This window comes from Micropterus dolomieu, linkage group LG06 (genome assembly GCF_021292245.1).
Source record: "Micropterus dolomieu isolate WLL.071019.BEF.003 ecotype Adirondacks linkage group LG06, ASM2129224v1, whole genome shotgun sequence".
Lineage (NCBI taxonomy): Eukaryota > Metazoa > Chordata > Actinopteri > Centrarchiformes > Centrarchidae > Micropterus > Micropterus dolomieu.
Window position 1 is genome coordinate 15765944 of NC_060155.1, and position 19151 is coordinate 15785094.

At 39.0% G+C, this 19151-nt stretch overlaps 1 protein-coding gene across 1 annotated transcript in view; it reads left to right on the forward strand.

Moving 5' to 3' along the window:
- Positions 1–1049: 1049 nt before the first annotated feature.
- The window catches only part of eif2b3 (eukaryotic translation initiation factor 2B, subunit 3 gamma), a gene marked incomplete at its 5' end in the record, with an annotated part of 30187 nt that continues 12085 nt past the window's right edge, over positions 1050–19151 (forward strand). The window contains 6 exons of the mRNA XM_046051995.1: positions 1050–1214; positions 8427–8586; positions 8861–8972; positions 15639–15728; positions 18211–18347; positions 18478–18668. Of these exons, the coding sequence (XP_045907951.1) occupies positions 1050–1214; positions 8427–8586; positions 8861–8972; positions 15639–15728; positions 18211–18347; positions 18478–18668 (855 nt within the window). The remainder of the gene's footprint in view (positions 1215–8426; positions 8587–8860; positions 8973–15638; positions 15729–18210; positions 18348–18477; positions 18669–19151) is intronic.

The window sequence follows — 19151 nt, forward strand, 5'->3', positions numbered from 1 at the left end:
CTGATTTTGCTGTTTGGTAGCTAGAAAACAGGCGAGTAAACTTGCCTCCAGCAACATGGGGTTGCTCCATTCACTGCACAAAATATATTCAGTCGTATTCCAGTCGTGCTCTCACAAGCTTGTCATCACATCATCAGCCATTGTCAGGTGTGCATTTCCTGTCTCTTGTGCTGCAGCAGCATGCAGTAGGTCCAGAAACTCAAGGCTTATAAAGGGATCTGTTGCAGCATGCTGTTCTTGCCAGTAAACAGGGCTGTTTGTTATAAAAGCCTGTAGGTCCTCACTAGCCTAAATAAAACTAACTTTCTATACATAATCATCCTGTGTGGCCAGAAGTTTATTGTGTTCAGCCAGCTAGCCAAAGCCCTGCAATTTGGTTTTACTAGGCTGACAGAGCTAGAGTGAACAAATGCCCGGTAGAAAACATTTTATGCAGACAAGGCTAATTAAGCAGACGGACTCTGCAATGTTCTAGATCCATAAACTGGTCTAGTAATGTTATTACAAACTTTATAAAAAGGGGTGCAGTGGTCTTAGCCTCATTTAAAGTTTATGTAGTATGATAGTCAAATAGACTTCTTGTGTGGACTTTTTCTTGTGAATCTTTGGCATTGTTCTTTGCAGAAAATGTTATTAGCTCCGTGTGAGCAAGAATACAAATTTAGGTTCACCTAATAGGTCCTGATGACCTCTCTCATTCATGAAAGGATCAGAGAGTAAGACTGTTATTTTTACGTTTTGTTTATCCAGTGAAAGTACAGGTCAAGAGGACTTTTTGAGAAATGTCGATACTATCATAAAAATGTGTCTTTGTATTAGGAACAACATGTAGTGTATATAAGGCTTTAGTGGGCTACATGGTTTGTTGTATTGCAACAATGTGCACATTTTTTGTGGATTTCATTGGGGAAATTATTTTTGAAGAAATGATGCATAGCTTATTTGCAGAAGAGGGGTCATATTAACTTTAAAGAAACTACAAAGAAAAAAACCCACCATTTTAGCAGCTATCTACTGTATATGATGTCTAATACTGATTGTGAACTGTGTTTGTAGAAGTGATCGTGATCACCACCAAAGAGGTCCAGAAGATGATGAGCACAGACCCTAAAATGAAGTTGGACATCAAGATGAAACTGGACGTGGTTTGTATCCAGGAAGATGGAGACATGGGCACCGCAGACGCTCTCAGACACATCCAGCAGAAGATCAAGGTGTGTGCATTTTTGTGTATGTGTTGTGTTAGTTTAGGTTTTGTTGTGAATTTGCTTTCCATCGTAATGTAAGCTTTGTTACTTTCAACCAGTGTCACACAGATTAAAATGACCTAGTTCTCATTCACAATTTTGAATAGAATTTTGAAACAAAAAAATTGACATATTCAGATTAATTTCTTCCTTTTTCTTTGTTTGACTTGGGTGGAGCAACTCTGTTGGCCCGTAGTCTTACCCTTTGTTAATGGTCTTGCCCTTTGTTCCTATTGTCACTCGCAGAGACTGGTCAGTTGCTTCAACTTTTTGGACGTTTGGACTTGTTTTTTCAGACCTGGTACTAGTTGCACTAGCCATACTGTCGTAGCGGTGCTACACCAACATCTGTGACCCAAAACATTTGCATGGGTGTGTCGTTAACTCGACGCTCAGGTATTAGTTAAGATTTATTAGATTAGATAAGTTGAGTTCACCGCTCGCCAAAAACATGAGCATGTTCAATGAAAGCGCTCTTTTAGCTTTGACTCATTACAACCTTAGACCCCATTTACGCTACTCCGTTTTTGTGTTTAAAAACTGAGTTTTAAAATGAATATGATCTTAGTCCACACCTGTGTTTTAGCTGCGTATCAGAGTTGATCTCTGTCTATATTACAAAAGTGGGATGGTGATGGTGCAGGGGTAAGACGCATGCCTTTGGTGTGAGAGAACCGGGTTCAACTCGTCACTGTGACCCATGCACCAGTGTGTCCCTGAGCAAGACACTTAATCCCTAGTTGCTCCAGAGTGTGTGCCGGTGTAAACATGAAGAATATGGTCTATTTCGTACAGAAAGTTTTTACTGAAAGAATAAAGTACTACAGATGAAGAACCACACCAGATTTTATTTTGCGGCGTCGGAAAACAGACTGGGAGTCGTAGCAAAGTAGGCTAAATACGTAGTGTAATCTATAAGTGTTATTTGCACAAAATATTACAAAATATTTTAATAAAAATACAAAAAAGTCTGTCAGTAGCATCGTGTTTCAGCTTTGCATGACTTATGAGACCCATCTTTTCTTAAGTCCTCCGTTTTCGCCTGTCCACACTAAAACGCTACCCGGAGTTTTTAAATGAAAAACAGGGGCCAGCAGTGTTTTCAAACTTCTCCATTTTACGTCTTCGTTTTCGCCGTTTTAGTCTGGACAGATGCAAATGTAGCAAAGGGCCCCGTTTTAAAACGAAAATGCAATAGTGTGGATGGGGCCTTAGTGTGAGCAAGATAACATGGTTCAGTTGTTTATAATGACAGCTTCAACAACTGAGTTTTGCTTTATTATGCGGTGGAAGGGGAGAGCCCAGTAATGCACTATACACTCACCGATACCAGTTCTGTAAGTCAGAGTTTCATGATGAGAGGGATTGTTTTCTTGTGTAATGCCAATTCTTTAAAAAGAAATGGTAGACAGGTTGAGAGTAGAAAAATCATTGAGGAGGAGGTGTAGGTGGGCGTTGTGTGTACGGCCGGGTGACCACTGATCCGTGTCTTTCCCTCCCCTCAATGGTCAAGGTTGCAGAGGTGCCTCATTTCACCTTTTTAAAATACACACAAACGCAGGCACACATGTCCATGACCCCCAACCGCAATTTCCAGACCCCCTCTGTATCCTGCCTGCTGATCCCTCCAACCACCCCCACCCCACCATCTGATTCTCTCTAAACAGATGAGGTCATGGTTAAGACTCAAACTCCCTGTGCTGCCAGTTTACCGGGTGCACCATTTATTCTCATCATGTAGTCATGCACATCTGTGCAACATTTGTGTTTGGATATGTGGGGTATATGTTGTCTCTCTGTATATGCCATGGTTCTGACTGACCTCCTGTGACCATGAAGGCATGTTTTTTGAGGTCTTGTATAGTTTAGAACTGTTGATGGATTTCTAAAGCAATTGCTCTTGTTTATTGTTTGATTGTCAATGATTGGGTGGGCTTAGAATTGTTGAGTTTATAGAGATTTGTACTTTATTTATAATTAATGCGTCCTGTTTTACACCTCTACAATTTCTAGGGGTGGGGGAAATATGTATTTACTTAAAAATCACAACTGTTATCTTCTATGATTCTGAATTAATTCACCAATACTATAAAAAATTGTGTATGTGAAATACACCAAGTTGAGGTAAGACAGAAATCACAAGTTAACACAACTGTGATGTTGTGGAGAAGGAAAAATTAATCCAACCTGCCAATGAAGTCAAGCTTTTGGATCCTTTTTCTATTTAATAATCTCCTGAGGAATTAGCTTGACTTGACTCAATATGCAAGCTTTTAGGGGTATTTTCAGATTCTTAACTTTGTGCAGCACAATATGCGCTGAAGCTTTACTTTACTGCAATATGAACCCTAACTGGCAGGTAAGCTAAATAATGTTGATCAAGGTCAAATCTCAGTAGAACATTGACAAAGAAAGCAAAGAATAGCATGTGGGTGAACATGTGGTGCATTTTTCTGCAGTGACATTACCATTAGTCCTCGGATGAATATTTTGTCATATAAAACTTAAGCAGCTAAAACGAGTACCAAATGTTTTGAACCAGGAATCAAATTTGGCTCTAAGATTTCATTTCATTTTCATTTATTTCGGTTTGGTCATTTACAGATCATTCAATCAAGATCAATTTTAAATTCTATCGTGATTCCAAAAAAAATCCTAAATCAGTCTCACTTAAAAAACCTCTGATATGTGCTTCCAGATACAGTCTCTATTTAGAGCGTACCACATCAAACGTACATTTGAAGACATAAGTGTCCTCCGCTGCAGCTCATTACATTCTTCACAGCAAAATCAGTCGGCTTTGCTTTTGAAAACAGATTTATCAGATTTAAAATGCTGACTTTGTTGTGACAAGTGAGTTTAATGTTTTTTCCTCTGGCTTTTGAATTGGTCTGTACAGATTCTAAGTTTTTAATAGATGCATAGTATAACCACACACACATTCTAACAAGACCCGCTCCAACATGCTCCCATTGAGAATAGTTGAGTCCCTAATCCTTTGAGCAGCCAGCTAGATTAGAGGCATTGAGTTACACACACTCACACACTGGAGGGTGATGAGTGAAGAACCGTAACCATGGTCTGCCAAATCCCAGCACAGAAATCACTCAAACTGTCAAACTGATGTATGAGTACAGTATGGAGACACACACTCACTCATCTCTTTACACAAACATCCTCCCATGAAGGGATTTGGTGTAACCTATCAAACAAAATACTTACAGAAATCATTGTACACTCCGGGTAAGGAGAGTAGGTCATTCCTCTTGATTATTGAATAGAGAGATTACAAGCCGCATATTTTATTTTGTTCACTCTTTAAACATTGAAGTTTCACAAAAGTGGAGGGATATGCCTGATTATTACTTAGGTCTTTCACAATAAGTCAAACTAGTGAAAGAAGAACTTTACATGCACTTTTTGCTTTGTATGCTTAAAGCCTCTTTGACATTTGTACTATTATTCAAGCTTAATCACCTGTCAGAATGATTGTATGCAGGCTAAAAAGGGAAAGGATTATGAAACAAGAGGTAGTCATAATTACAAAGAATCAGAATGTGGTGGATTGGTGGTAAAAGGACATGAAAAATGAAGAAACTTGAGAAGATTGTATGGACTTGTTGGAATGAATGGGTGCCATCTTGGAACATGGCATTCAGTTATCATAATTCATCCATGAGTACACCCTAGAGAGACACTTTAACTCTCATACACAGTACCAACAGAGAATTTAGAGTTTTCTGAATTGTTCTGACTCTTCAATTATAGGCTAAGCAGTTCATTTTGTTTAGAGCTCATAAATAGTGAGCAGTTTGCCACTGTTTTATATAAAGGGACAGGTTAGAGTTGATGTTGCTCATCTGTATAGACATGGAGGGCTGGAAAATAAAACACTAATGATAATTATCGTGACAATATAACAAATGTTTAATAAATGTTTGTTTTAATTAATTTGAATGATGAATGAATTGGCAATAGTTTTTTCTAATTACATATTTATTGAGAAAAAGAGACTGAAAAAAGGTTTTACTTGATTGTTATCATAACTGTTTTGAATGTTTTACCTCAGGTTTGTTAAGTGATCCACTGTTTGGCAAGTGTTTATGTTCTGACCATAACGAATAGTTTAAAACCACAGTTCTTCTGCTTTAACTTCATCAAAAATCAACCTTGAAAGAAACTTGAAAGAAATAATGATTTGATATTTATTGTGATAATTATTGATATCACACAAGTTTTTGATGACATTTTTGGCCATATCGTCCAGCCCTATAGCCATATATAGAAATTAATAAATAAAATGTGAAGAAAACAAATAAAAGTTGCATAAAGCTGCAGACGTGTACTAATAGTACTAGTCATTTGATTTCTTATAACATATTTCTTTATAGAGCTTTAATTTAAGAAGTTTTCAATTTTAGTTTAAGTGATGAAAAATATGTAGGTGACAGACAGTTCTTGCACACTTAAAAAATCCTTAGTGACAAATGAGAGACAACAACCACGCAGATATTATTATTTGAATAAAAAGGCATCGGCCAAGCACAAAAACAAAAAGGCTACAATCACCATACATACAAAGTCTCCAAGTGTTGTTAAAGTGGGTTAGGATTGTGTAAGCAGTAGTTTTGGATTGATGTCAGCCACGACTGGGACAAGTGTGTGTCTGTGTGCTTGTGTGCATCAGTGTGTGTGGTCCTGACCTGTCCAGAGATCCTGGCTCTTGAAAGGCCAAAGTGTCTCTGTCTCTCCAGCTGACTCCACTCTGTTGTCGCCTGAGAGTGTGTGTGTCTGTGTGTGGGGGATTGTGGAAGCCCATTTGTGTGAATTAGTGCGTGCGTGCGTGCGTGCGTGCGTACGTGTATGCATACATATGCGCTCTGTTTCTGAACATGTGTGCAAGCTTGTCTGTGTGACATGATGGAGGGAGAAGAGAGTTAAAAAGGTCTCTGGAGTCTCAGTGTCAGTAGATCTCCCGCAGACACCTCCAGTGTGGCAGCTTCCTGTCGCCAAGTCCAGACCAGGTTATGCTGTGAGTTACCCCTAGGTCAACTACACGACCCTTGACCCCACTGATGCCACCCCTCTCCACACAGAACTCAATTCAGCTCTTCAACATTCAACCACAGTGCTCAGTGCTTACAAAATCAAGTAAATTCTTTAATCCATTGTAGTTTCCCCAACACACAATCCTAATTTTTAAGCATTTCAAATCAACTGTATATTGCAAAAAACTGACGACAGTTAAAAATGGAAAAGGCAGACAAAAATGTAGTGTAGTGCTGCAGTTAAGGATTTTTTCATTTTCTGAAGTTTTGGCAGTATTTTGTTGATCATAGGCGGTTGTCGACTCCAGCATCCTTCTATCCACCTTTGCTTTTTTAAAATAGCCTACCTCTTTATGCCTTTCTTTTTCTTTCTTCAGTTATGAAAGTTATGGCTGTTAAGTCTTTTTATTCCTTATTATCCCCCTCCCCCCCCAGAAAAACACTCTTACTTTTACAGGCAGAGTAAAGACGTCTCTGTCATTAAGGGCAGCTGGTGCCAGTGGTGGGATTAGTTCTTATGCTGAAAGACTTCATCACTGGACAGACAGATGGATACTGCACACAGACTCACAAATACGAGGGCACCCACATGTAAACACTCATACACACTTGCAGACATGTAACATCCATGGAGGCAAGTTAAAATGACTGATGTAGGGTTTGTTTTTCCCGTAGTGGTGGCAGAGTAAGTAACATGTCTAAGGAATTCAGAAGCTGTGTTTTGATATTCAGTTTAAAACCTACATTTGTTTACACATTATTATATAGCTGGAATGCTGAAAATAGTTTAAGTTTTAGTTTTTGATGGAAATAATCTCTGGGGGGTGAAATATTCTTTCTCTGTCTGTTTGTTTGAAACAAGAGGGTATTTTGTCATTTGAGTTTTGGAAATCAAGCACCATGATCCTTTTTTTGTTTGTGTCATCGTGTTAGAGCAGTGCTGCTTTTGGATCGGGTTATAGGAAGGTGCTCAAAGCCAGCAAGCCTAGCTTGTTGTTCTGGGTAAAAGAAGAAGATAGGAAGTTATTTATGTGATATTGTGTCAGACTCTGCCAGGAGAATGATAGAAAAATTATCCTGGCCTGGACACAAAAATATTTTGGATACTTGCAAGGTTTAGAGGTGGCCTTGATTTATTTTCCCACATATTTTTTCAGAGAGATGATCACTCGCACATGCTGAAAGGTAAACACATCAGATATGGCATCTGTCAAGCACTTAAATTGTCTTTAAAACAATAAATGGTAAATGAAAACTAGTGCAAAAGGGTTGAACTGGACTTTGAATACAGTATATAAACAATGTAAATAATTGCATTTTTTAGGTCATACCACCCAGGTCTACCACGAATGTACTTAATAACAGCATACAGATGGATTCCTACATAGGATAGCTGCTAATGCTACTTTTACATTGTAACAGTGGCCTGAGTATTTGTTGCAGCAGAAATGCCATTTAGTGTTTAGTCTTATAATAACTCCTCTTCAAACCTTTTGTAATAAATTGACAAACATCATATGTGTAATTCAGGGCACAGTTCAAACATATACGGCTTATGTACAAGCAATACTAAACTTAGAAAAGCTCGATGTTGACCATGAACAGTTATTCATTTATTCTCTCTCTCTGTCGCTCTCTCTCCATATGTCTGTCCCAAAATCTTGCTCAGTGAGCCAATTTCTGTTGTGAATTCTGTCAATAACACAATCCAAGCTCTCATGTCCTGAGGTGTTTATGTGGAGCATTGTCGCCATATATATTTGTGTATAGTCTACATGCATGCTGGTATGACTGTTATGAGTGAGCAAACCTCACTTTATAAACATAACTCGTCCTTTAAACTATATTTCATGCTTTTCTGTGTTTTTGTGGGCTTTTGCGGGTCACGTTGGAAATGTCTTTAAAATCACAACAGGTGGGAAGATTTTCTTCCAAAATAGAGTACAATCCAGAAACATATTTTAAAAGCCAGAAATGTCTTTACTTGGTGAAGCAAGTAGTCCAACACAGCAGACCCAGTATGCTCTGGTAGTTTAATAATATCTTACTATTAAACAGTGAAATGAATAGGCTGGTGTGGATATGATACTTACTTTACGCTCTCTTTTCTTTTACCAACCTCCCTCTTCAGACAGACATCCTGGTGGTGAGTTGTGACCTGATAACCGACGTGGCACTTCACGAGGTGGTTGATCTTTTCAGAGCCCACAACGCAACAATGGCCATGCTAATGAGCAAAGCCCATGAATTCACGGAGACGGTCCCTGGCCAGAAGGGCAAGAAAAAGACGGGTAACAAAAAAAAAAAATTCATCACAGGAGATGAGATTGATTTGTATAGACTACTGTGTATATATGACATGCATGACATAATTGTGACGTGTGATTGGTCTTCATATATCATTTTTATTCATGCTTGTTATTGTGTTATGCCATTGCCTACTCCCCAACAAAAGGAAACCTCATGAATTTAAGAGAAAGTGTTATAGAAAATTGTTAAATGTGTGACTTGTTGCTGACCTCTATTAGTTTGTGTTAACATTAAATATTGTGCATTTTTTCCCAGCTGAGCAGAGAGACTTTGTGGGAGTGGATCACTCGGGAAAGAGGCTGCTGTTCATGGCCAATGAGGCAGACCTGGAGGACGGACTATCAGTTAGAAGGTCTATCATGAAGAAGTAAGTCATTTAAGAAGTCTGGGATTGGGACGATGTCATGGGGGGCGCGGGCACATGCGCAGGGGTGCAGCAGTCATCATATGTGCATGTGTTCTCGCACAGACTTCACTCAGTAAAAAAAAAATGGTAGATTATTAACTTACGTTACAAGTCACAGTGGATATTTTACGCATGGACCAGGTAAAGCAACAGTGAACACACAGGGTGCAGATGTTGGTTTCCGTTGTTTGATAGGCTACATCATTAATAAGCCGACTTGCGGCTCACCTGCTGCCATGATAACGGATCACGGGTGGAAATATACGGAAAAAAGAGTTCTCAGTCTTTTAGGCAACTTTATAAAACATACTGCTGATGGAGAAAATGGAGCAGGCGGGGCAAGACAGGGTGTTTACCTGAAGTGTGTGTGTGTGTGTGTGTCAGAATGTGGGGAGGCAGGTGCAAAGCATACTTAAAAACAATAAGAATGTTCGTGGTCATTAAAACCTGCTTTCAAAGGGTGGTATAATGTGAAAATTTGAGATTTTCTTTTGCTGGGGGGGCGGGGGTTTTACAATCACGATGTCTGCTCAAATTTGTGATGTCTGTCAGCCATGACCGATGGACGATGGCATCGGCAACACCAGCATCTGTTTTCAGAGACAGTGCTTCTTTTACTCTTGATAATCAGCAGACCTTGCTGTGAAGAGTTAACATAGAGACTGTGGTTTTTTTCAGTTGAAAGTAGTTCCAGTGAAAACACAACTAGGTCTGTTTACCCATAGTGCAACTTCATGATGTACTCATGGCTAAATGTTGCTGGGAAGAAAGTATTTGAGGACAACATGCAGAAAAATTCTAATGCATGTTGAAAAAAAATAAAAATAATCTAATCAGTCAGTATCTTCTAACATGATTCTCCTTTGTGACATGCCGAAACTGGCAAGTTATTAAACCTGGGCACTATGTTTCCAGAAGAATATTTATATCTCAAGGTCAGTGGAGATCAGTGTTTGGGATTTCACTGATGGTAAATATGTTCTGTACATCTGTAGTTTCTGGTTAGGCTGCAGATGTGTTGGTTTCTAATCAGTCGGTGTGTTTTAGGTTAAAAGTTCTGTGGCGGGTGTGGGGGATTTTTCTTACAGGAAGAGTACTCTAGGTAGGTTTTTGTTTCTCAGTTCTAAAATGCACATATGTGTAAGAGCGGGTGTTTTGGGAGCTCGTAAATACTTCATGGAGCCAAAGCCACTGTAAATTCTGGCCAATAAGAGGGGGCCAGAGCAGCTGCATGCATGCTTCCCTGCGCAGGGAAATCTTTAGCCACACACACAGATATATATATATACACACATTTTATATTTTACACACACACACACACACACACACACACACACACACACGCACACACACACACACACACACAGAAACATATAACACAACCACAAGGCGGACATTGATGGAGAGAAAACACTCACACATTGTCACAGTGTTATGGAAACACGAGCCCACAGCTAAACATTTATAGCTTACATTGAAAGACTTGTAATGTTTAAATCACGTCTGATCATGTATACACACACATCACACAACCACACAAATCACAGATTTAAATCTCTCAACATCATCCACTATTTATCGCCTAAGGTAATAAGTTATATTAAATTCCAGGGACATCAGCACCATCCAGTCAAAGGTCACTTCGTCATGGCACGTCACAGGTGCCTTCCTTTGTTATTTGTATTTTACATGTGCACACTGCCTCATTCATGAAACATTTGTACTCACCAGTTTGATCCTAACGTGATCGCCTCAAGTTTTAAAGAAACAAAGTTGTTGTTTTTTTTAACCACATCACTTTATTGATTTTGTGCTGACACAGCATTCACAGGGCTTCAGTCCTCGCAGGGCCCATCAACCCACAGCTCAAATGTAAAAATATTATGTTGTTTTTATTTTATGTCAGTTAAAATTCTTTCTGTTAGCCCTGGAGAGTAAATTCCCCTCTTTACTTCATTCTTTCAGGATCTCTCCCTTATTCTGTTCATCCCTCCATACAACCATTCATCCATTCTTTCTTCCTTCCTTCCATTATTGTTCAACCGCCGCCCTGTGCAATTCTACTTCTCCACGGTTTCCACGCGGTTGAGGTGTGTTAGCTCAAAACATTTTGCACATGTAAGATTGTTTGACCTGGAAATCGCTTAAACGGTGTGAAAAGACTCCAGCAGAGCTTCCCCTCATACATTACAGCTCCACCTGTCAGAGTCTCTTGGACATAGGCCTGGAGGAGTGGTTGACTGTATATTTATAGGCCAGTTCAAAATTGTTCAGATTATGAGAAATATTCTAGCAAAACCATTGAGATACTCTGGGTAGTGCCATTAGTTACAGTCAGTATAAAATCACAAATTTACACCCAATCAACACAAATACCACATGTGCTGTACCTTCCAAATATTAAATATCTTCCATTGCAATGCAACAAAAAGGGCATGATTACATTAAGGCAATAACATATTTTACAAACTAATTATGTATATTTCAAACCGGTTCACAGCATAACCTATAATTATGCAGTACTCTATGTACTGTCCCTAAATGTAACAAGTACCATCAATTTAAAAAAGTACCATCAATGTAAGTCTATAGAGACTTGAGGCCATAAAGGGATAAGTTGGTAATTGTTTGTAATTTGGTAGTAATTTGATTTATATGCTAATATATCAAGTAATTTTGTGCGTCCGCATTATTTGTTTTATAGTTATTAATTTGCTTGCTCTTTATATTTTTTTTTTTGATAATGTCAGAATCTCTGAATCATTTGGTAGGCTTGAAAGCTAAAATCTAAGTGCTGGCATACATAGCAGTCTTTTCCCGTTTTCTTTAGATTTTTTTGATTCTGCAAAACATAAACATAAGCCCTGAAATTAGTTGATTTAATTTTAAGTATTTTGATGACCGATTAATCGTCATTTATCAAGCAACAATGGCAAACACATTCTGGTTACAGATTTTATTTCTCTGAGAAAAATTTGATTTGAAGACTTGACCGCCCGTGACCCTGTACACAGGATAAGCGGTTGACCATGGATAGATGAATGGAAGACTTGACCTTGGTCTCTGGGAAACTGTGATGGGCTTTTTATTTTAACAATTTTCTGACATTTTTAAGACTACACAATAAATACTTGATAGGATATTATGTCATACAGAATGTGCAAGTCAAGAGTAACCATACTACACCAGCAGGACCATGTACACTTTAGGCTTATATTTGAACCTGTGTTATCACAGGTTCAAATATGTTACTCAGCTCAATAAAGACAGCATCTATTAGACAAGCATGGTATTAAGGGAATCACACACATTTTATTAGGCAATAGTTGAATGCCCTGAATAAGTCGTAAGCTCTTCAGCCTGGTTGGCTCTATAGTGGAAACCTTACTAATGAGGGTATTAACAGTCAATCTGCAGTGTCTGAGTCATCATTCGCTGTGGGGTTTTAGTTGTAACTAAATAAGACATTATGCTGTGTGTGAGTGAGTGTGTGTGAGAGAGAGAGAGAGAGAGAGCACGCGCGAGAGAGAGATGTGACTCCTCTCTCCCACTGAGGACTTTAGTGATACTTTAGTAGTCAGTCATTAATCCAAGGGTTGACTCATCCTTGCCTGCAGAGGCACTAAATTCCTGCTCCCCTCGACACCGAGCTCTACAGCACTCGCAGCAACCAGAAATCACGTGATGCTGCTGTTAGGAAAAGCAAGATGTTTACTGTTGTTTGGGAAATGCAAGATGTTTGTTGGATTTGGGTTTGGGTAGTCTGCAAAAGGTGTAAACTAAAAAGTAGCATGTGGCCAGTTTTTTTAATCAGGACTAGCAGCCCTTAAAAAAAAAATGGGAAAAAAATGTTTCCAGAAGCTTCCGCATAGTCAGTATGAATACTTTCATGGTTTAAAAAAACCCTTATGATCAGGCATTGTGGTGTATAACCTGGGTAATGCCAAATAGAAATATATTAGAAACATTGATACAATTGTGGTTTTCATGCCCTCCATATAACACACAGCTCCAATATGGAGGTCGTAGTATTTAGGAGAAAATGGGGTCTTTTTTTTGGCCCATCTCTTATGTTCTAGTATTGAATGGGTAATTTGACTGTCTGAGATCATGTCTAAGCACCACACCCTCTGAGGCACATTCCACTTTGCCCAAAATATTTCCTGCACTGGGTGAAGTTGCAGCACCTGTACTTTAAAACTCCCTCATTGTCCTAACGCATGTGACCGAGCAATTTTCACTGGTACTTTGACATCATCAGTACTTGCTGTGACATAGTGTCACATTAAACAATTTTTGCTATTGCTTTGCATTTTTCCACCTTTCTGCATCACAACCTAACAGTAATAGTTGCTGTTGCTAATGCTGGGTTTCCAGCAGTGTTTTATATGGGAGGCACCCAGCTTCGCCTGAGATAAAGAGTGCCTCTGCTAACTTCAGAATGAATGCTTCAAACAGGGCAGTCAGTCACAATCAGGTGTGTGGAAATAAACTTTGCTTTGCTGCACTACAGGTAAGACACCAGGCTGAACTTAGTTTGATATCACCAGTTGGGCACGTTTCTACTCAACAGAGGCTGCATTATGCTGAATTCAAGCCTCAAGTCCTGCACATCCCTTAGACCTGTTATTCACCATGCTGCCCTAGACTGTTAAGGGCACCTGTTCCTACACTTGTACTCTTGCTCTATTTCTCCCCGGCTCTCTCTCCTGCCCACCCGCAGGTGGCAAACAGTGATGTCACATGCTGGGTGTTTCCATAAATTCCACTTTATGCCCATGATACACACACACAGGGACACACCTGGGAAATGTTGTACGAATAAATACATTTGACCAACACCCACAGAGCGAGTCTGTGTGTGCACGCACATGTGTTTTTATGCTTTTGAATAAAATACCTTAACACAGACGGACACACACAGTTTGATTTATGGCTTTCAGCATCTGGTTGTAAAATATGTGTGACCAAGCAATCCTCTGGAGTCACTCTAGTTATAGTGAAAAGTCTGGTGAAGAGAAGGAGAGAGAGAGTGGGGAATGGAGAAAGCTGAAAAACGGTAGAAAATAAATTTTGGTGAAAGCGAAAGGAAGGAAATAAACGCAGGAGAGGAAGAGCAAGACAAATTTAAAAATCTAGTGTGTGTTATCATTCACTTTTCCTTCAATCCCATGGCTTTTTTAATATATATATATTATTATTGCTAATTTCTATGTTTAACGTTAAGAGGAGCTACCACTAAAGTAAAGATATTTATTTTATTCTCAAACGTTACCATAAGGGATGTGAATTCGATTTCAATTCTTGGGGTCACAATTCAATACAAAATCAATTCTCGATTCAAACGATTTTCAATTCAAAATCTATTCTTGATTCAATACACAGGGGGGCTAATTACTGTAATTCTGGAATCCACAACAGGCCCAAACCCTTGCCTTCAGTGAAGACTCAATCACGCTCATTTTTAGAAAGGCTATCAATTTTTTTTCCCCTCCACCATGTGAAGGTATTAGCCAATTGTAGTGTTACTTCCTCATTGGCATAAATATTTTGGTGACACCCACACTACTGGCAGTGGGGACAATTGTTTTGTAATTTTTAGTTTTGGCTACCTCCCAGAGTGTCTTGATTGCACATAACATAGAATCTCATGTTTCCCCCAGGCAGCCATTCATTTCTGCTGATTTCAGTTTGAAATTATAAAGCAGCTTGCTCAGATCTGAACATCACTGTGAACAGTGAACATCATGTCTGCTTTTGATTTTGTCAAAGGTATGTTATTGTTGTGTGGTAATTAGACACAGGATTTTCAAATCAAGTCTGCGTTTACAACTTTAAAAATCTAAATCACTGCAGCATGCTTTGAAAAATGATTAGCAGTAATGGAAAGTATATGTGATTTGTAGTAAATGGGCTACAACATGTAAAAGCACTGGCATGGCATGGTTTTTAGGAACAATGCACCCCGCAGCTTTTATGATGTAGTGATTGAAAGGGCAGAGGAAGAGGAGGATAGGTAGTCAGAAAGGGTGGGTGAGGGTGGATTTGTTTATTGAAACCTGGAGGATAAAATGGTTTTCTTTGGCTCTCGCTTCGTAAATGTCACATGTTCAAACTCAGGCCACTGTGAGTAAATGTGTGAATGAGTGAATGCATGGGTGGGTGAGTGTGTGCATGTGTCAACATAAACCTGTCTCATGGCAGCAGCTCTGTGGAGCAACATCTACGGTAGCTGACGGAGGACAATAGACAGATGTCACTATTCTTTGACTTTTATGTAAGCCTATGGCTGTCTGGTTTCCATCAAATGTTCCTGTACTAAGTGCAAAGCGGAGGTAAATTAGAAGGGGTTTCAGTAAATGTGAAGCAACATAAAAACAGCAGGTGATGAAAAGAATCAAAGCAAATTGTCCTCCAAGTAGCAGCCAGGGTAAAGCTATAGTGCAATAGGACTCCACAGATGCATACTCTGATGAAAATGTGCATGTATTTTTTGAGTGTTTGTGTGTAAAATGTAAGACATTTTTTATTCCTAGTGGCCCTGATCAATATGTAAAAAGTCAAATTTGTATGAGAAAATTTCATTTTCCTTTCTTGTCTTGCCTGTTAATCCCTTTTTACCTGCAGACATCCCAGGATGCACATCAAAACAGGCCTCGTGGACGCTCACCTCTACTGTCTGAAAAAAGCAGTGGTGGACTTTCTCGCTGAAAATAAGTGAGTTCTTCATTGTTATCTGACTTTGAATATATGTATGAATTAGATAATTTTAACCGTGAATCCTTCCTAAAAAAAATTTGAAAATTAGCAGTTTATGTCTGCAGTGTGAGCAACATGGGATTTCAGTACATGCATTCACTAGGACATGAACCCACAAAGTCAAACAGACATTCACATTCGCTGCTTAATCTGTAGCAAGTGTTAAACATGGTTACATGGTGTGTAGGGCTTTGAAAGGTCCTGTTAGCAGGATATTCTCGCGAGGTGTTAATTTGTTTTACTATGTGCCACTGAGGCAGGCTGTTATGCCTTTAGCCTCTGAAGTGGAGCAGTGTCACAGGGAGCCGTCTGTAGCTGCTTGGGCAGTAGATGCATAGTTAGATGTTATAGTTAGACTGAAATGTCAAAGGATCTACGTGATCTGTATGATATCAGTTCGGATTAAATTATTTTGCAGTTAAAATTAGTGTCAGTAATAGCCTAATTGTATTATGTAGGAGTGTAACTATACAGTCACCTAATGATTCAGTTCAGTTCACAACAGGCCTCGTGGTTTGATACACAAACATTTTAACAAAGTATGAATGAAAATAAAGTTTTATAACAAAGTTCATTAGTGCTGCTTGTTAATTTCCAAGTATAGATGGCAGTGTGATCTTGAGAGGAGACATGTTTCCCAGAGAAGGAGAATAAGAGGAAGAGAAGCTGCTTGTCATCACAGAAAAAGTCAGTTGAGAATCTCGTCCATTGACTGTTTGAGGCTAGAAAACACACATTGAATAACTCCCAACAAAACCGGAAATGTACTTTCGATCTAAATGCAGCATGCTCATTATCTTGTATGAAGAGAGAACACCAATGCAGCGACATTGAAAAAAGGATTCTTCATTGCACTTTACTCCCTGCTGCCCAAATAGCCAACTGATGAGATATAGCTGATATTTCAGTACATATTTAAGCACCACAAGGTGTTTTAATAAATTTTTCTGTCACAACATATTGTGCCACACACAACCAGTCGATTATCAAAATCAGATCTGAGCAGGTCTTCCCTGATATTTTGTCAGAAAATGTCTTACCTCATCATTTCCGACAAAGTTTTTTTTCAAATAGTGCACACTTGAAGAGGAGATCTGTGGTGGCACATTAAGAGACTGCTGACAAAAATATCAAGCACGTTTGATAAGGACGGGACAAGCTTCAGATTAAATCCAGACAAGGTTTTCGAGTTTAGGAATTGCATGGCGCCAAACCTCTCAAAACAGGGTGGTGATGAGACTTTGCCAACATATGTATTGTGAACATATTTTTGGAAATGGTCCGTTTGGAAAGTGGGCGCTTGGCTAAAGGTTAAGTTGTGGATAAGTGTTATTGCCAAGTTTTACATTTTAACCATTTTAAATGGAGTGTGTCCTCACCATGCTAGTTTTAGTTGACACATAAATAAATCCAAAGCCAAGCCAACAAACACAAATCCCCCATCTATACTCCACCTCTTCTCCACTGCTGAATATTTTTGGTTAAGGCAAGGGGTACACTTCAACATACTAATTTGCCATTGAGACGTAGATATAAATCTTACGTCATTACATCACTAATGCACCCTCTGCCACCACCATATATCATCTCTCTCATTAGATGACTCATTTCTTTCTTCAGCTAGTTTCTTGGACTTTTTTTTAACAGCTTCTCTTTCTCTCGTCCATGCTCTTTCTCTCTCTTTCTCAAAGAGAGAAATGGACAGAGTAACTGTTGTTTTTCTCCTGTCATTCAGATGGAAATTCTAATCTCCCTTTAAAAGAAAGTAATAGAGGGCAAGTGAAGGGGTGGGGGGGGGTGTAGTGCAGCACAGTGCAAAGAGGAGGAAGAAGAAATTAAGATGGGGAAGTTACCTCCCGGTTTACACAGAGGGAGACTTGAAAACGGGGTACATTCACTGCTGTAAAGATGATAATAATAGATATCCACCAATTTCTCTTGTGCCCTGGATAAATGCTCAGCCCTAACTGACTAAATGGGTGTTATGGGTTTATACAGTTACATGACTATGCTGTCATATTACCCTTTAAATTAATAGATTATCAAGACATTACTGTGGACATGACATGAAGTAGTGTGTGAACTTGAACTTGGAGTGGTTAAATGAATGAATCTATTTATTCTTTTTAGGATTTCTGTTTCTTCAAAGTGGGGCCACTTTCTGCTGTTATCTTGACTTTTTCCTCTCTGTTGCTAAAGAATCAGATTTTGAGCACAAATGGTACCGAAATGATACAGAGTACATTGAGTATTTCACTCACAGCTAAACTTTTTTCACCAAAGTGTCAATTAGAACAACAACAATTACTGTGTACAATAAAGATACAGACAGCACATTAAACCAGGATCATTGATTTATCTGTGATCATGATGACTTAGAAAGCATAACATCAGCAGCGTTTTGAAATCTTGTTTTGTGTGTCCTCTTCTTTTATCATAGGTCCATCTCATCAATCCGTGGTGAGTTGGTACCGTATTTGGTGCGAAAGCAGTTTTCCAAAACAACCAACAGTCAAAAAATCAAAGACGACGTAGATGATCAGAATCAGAGAAAGACTGATGGCTCTACAAACCACGGTGAGTGTTTGCACACATCACAAGCAGAGTGAAAACAAAATTTAACAGCCACAGCATTGTAACCTATTTAGAATGTTTCAAACTCTTCTTTCTTCTCTTTCATTCTTTCTTTCTCGTTTTTATTGTCCAGAGCTCCTCATCTCATCACGAGACGAGCCTCTCCTGCAGCTCGCCCAGGAGCGCTCCTGTTGGAACGACCACCGTGGTGACATGAGCGAGGCTTACCATGGAGGAAGGCTCCGCTGCTATGTTCACATTATGGACCAGGGCCTTTGCTACCGCGTCAACACTTTAGCTGCTTACATAGAAGCAAACCGACTGGTGAGTTGGACATTTACCCGCTCCTTTGGGATTTTTTTGTTAAATACACAGTTTCAAATGTACAGTGGGTACGGAAAGTATTCAGACCCCTTTAAATTTTTCACTCTTTGTTTCATTGCAGCCATTTTCCAAAAATCAAAAAAGTTCATTTTATTTCTCAGTAATGTACACTCAGCACCCCATCTTGACAGAAAAAAAACAGAAATGTAGAAATTTTTGCAAATTTATTAAAAAATAAAAACTGAAATATCACATGGTCATAAGTATTCAGACCCTTTGCTCAGTATTTAGTAGAAGCACCCTTTTGATCTAATACAGCCATGAGTCGTTTTGGGAAAGATGCAACAAGTTTTTCACATCTGGATTTGGGTATCCTCTGCCATTCCTCCTTGCAGATCCTCTCCAGTTCTGTCAGGTTGGATGGTAAACGTTGGTGGACAGCCATTTTCAGGTCTCTCCAGAGATGCTCAATTGGGTTTAAGT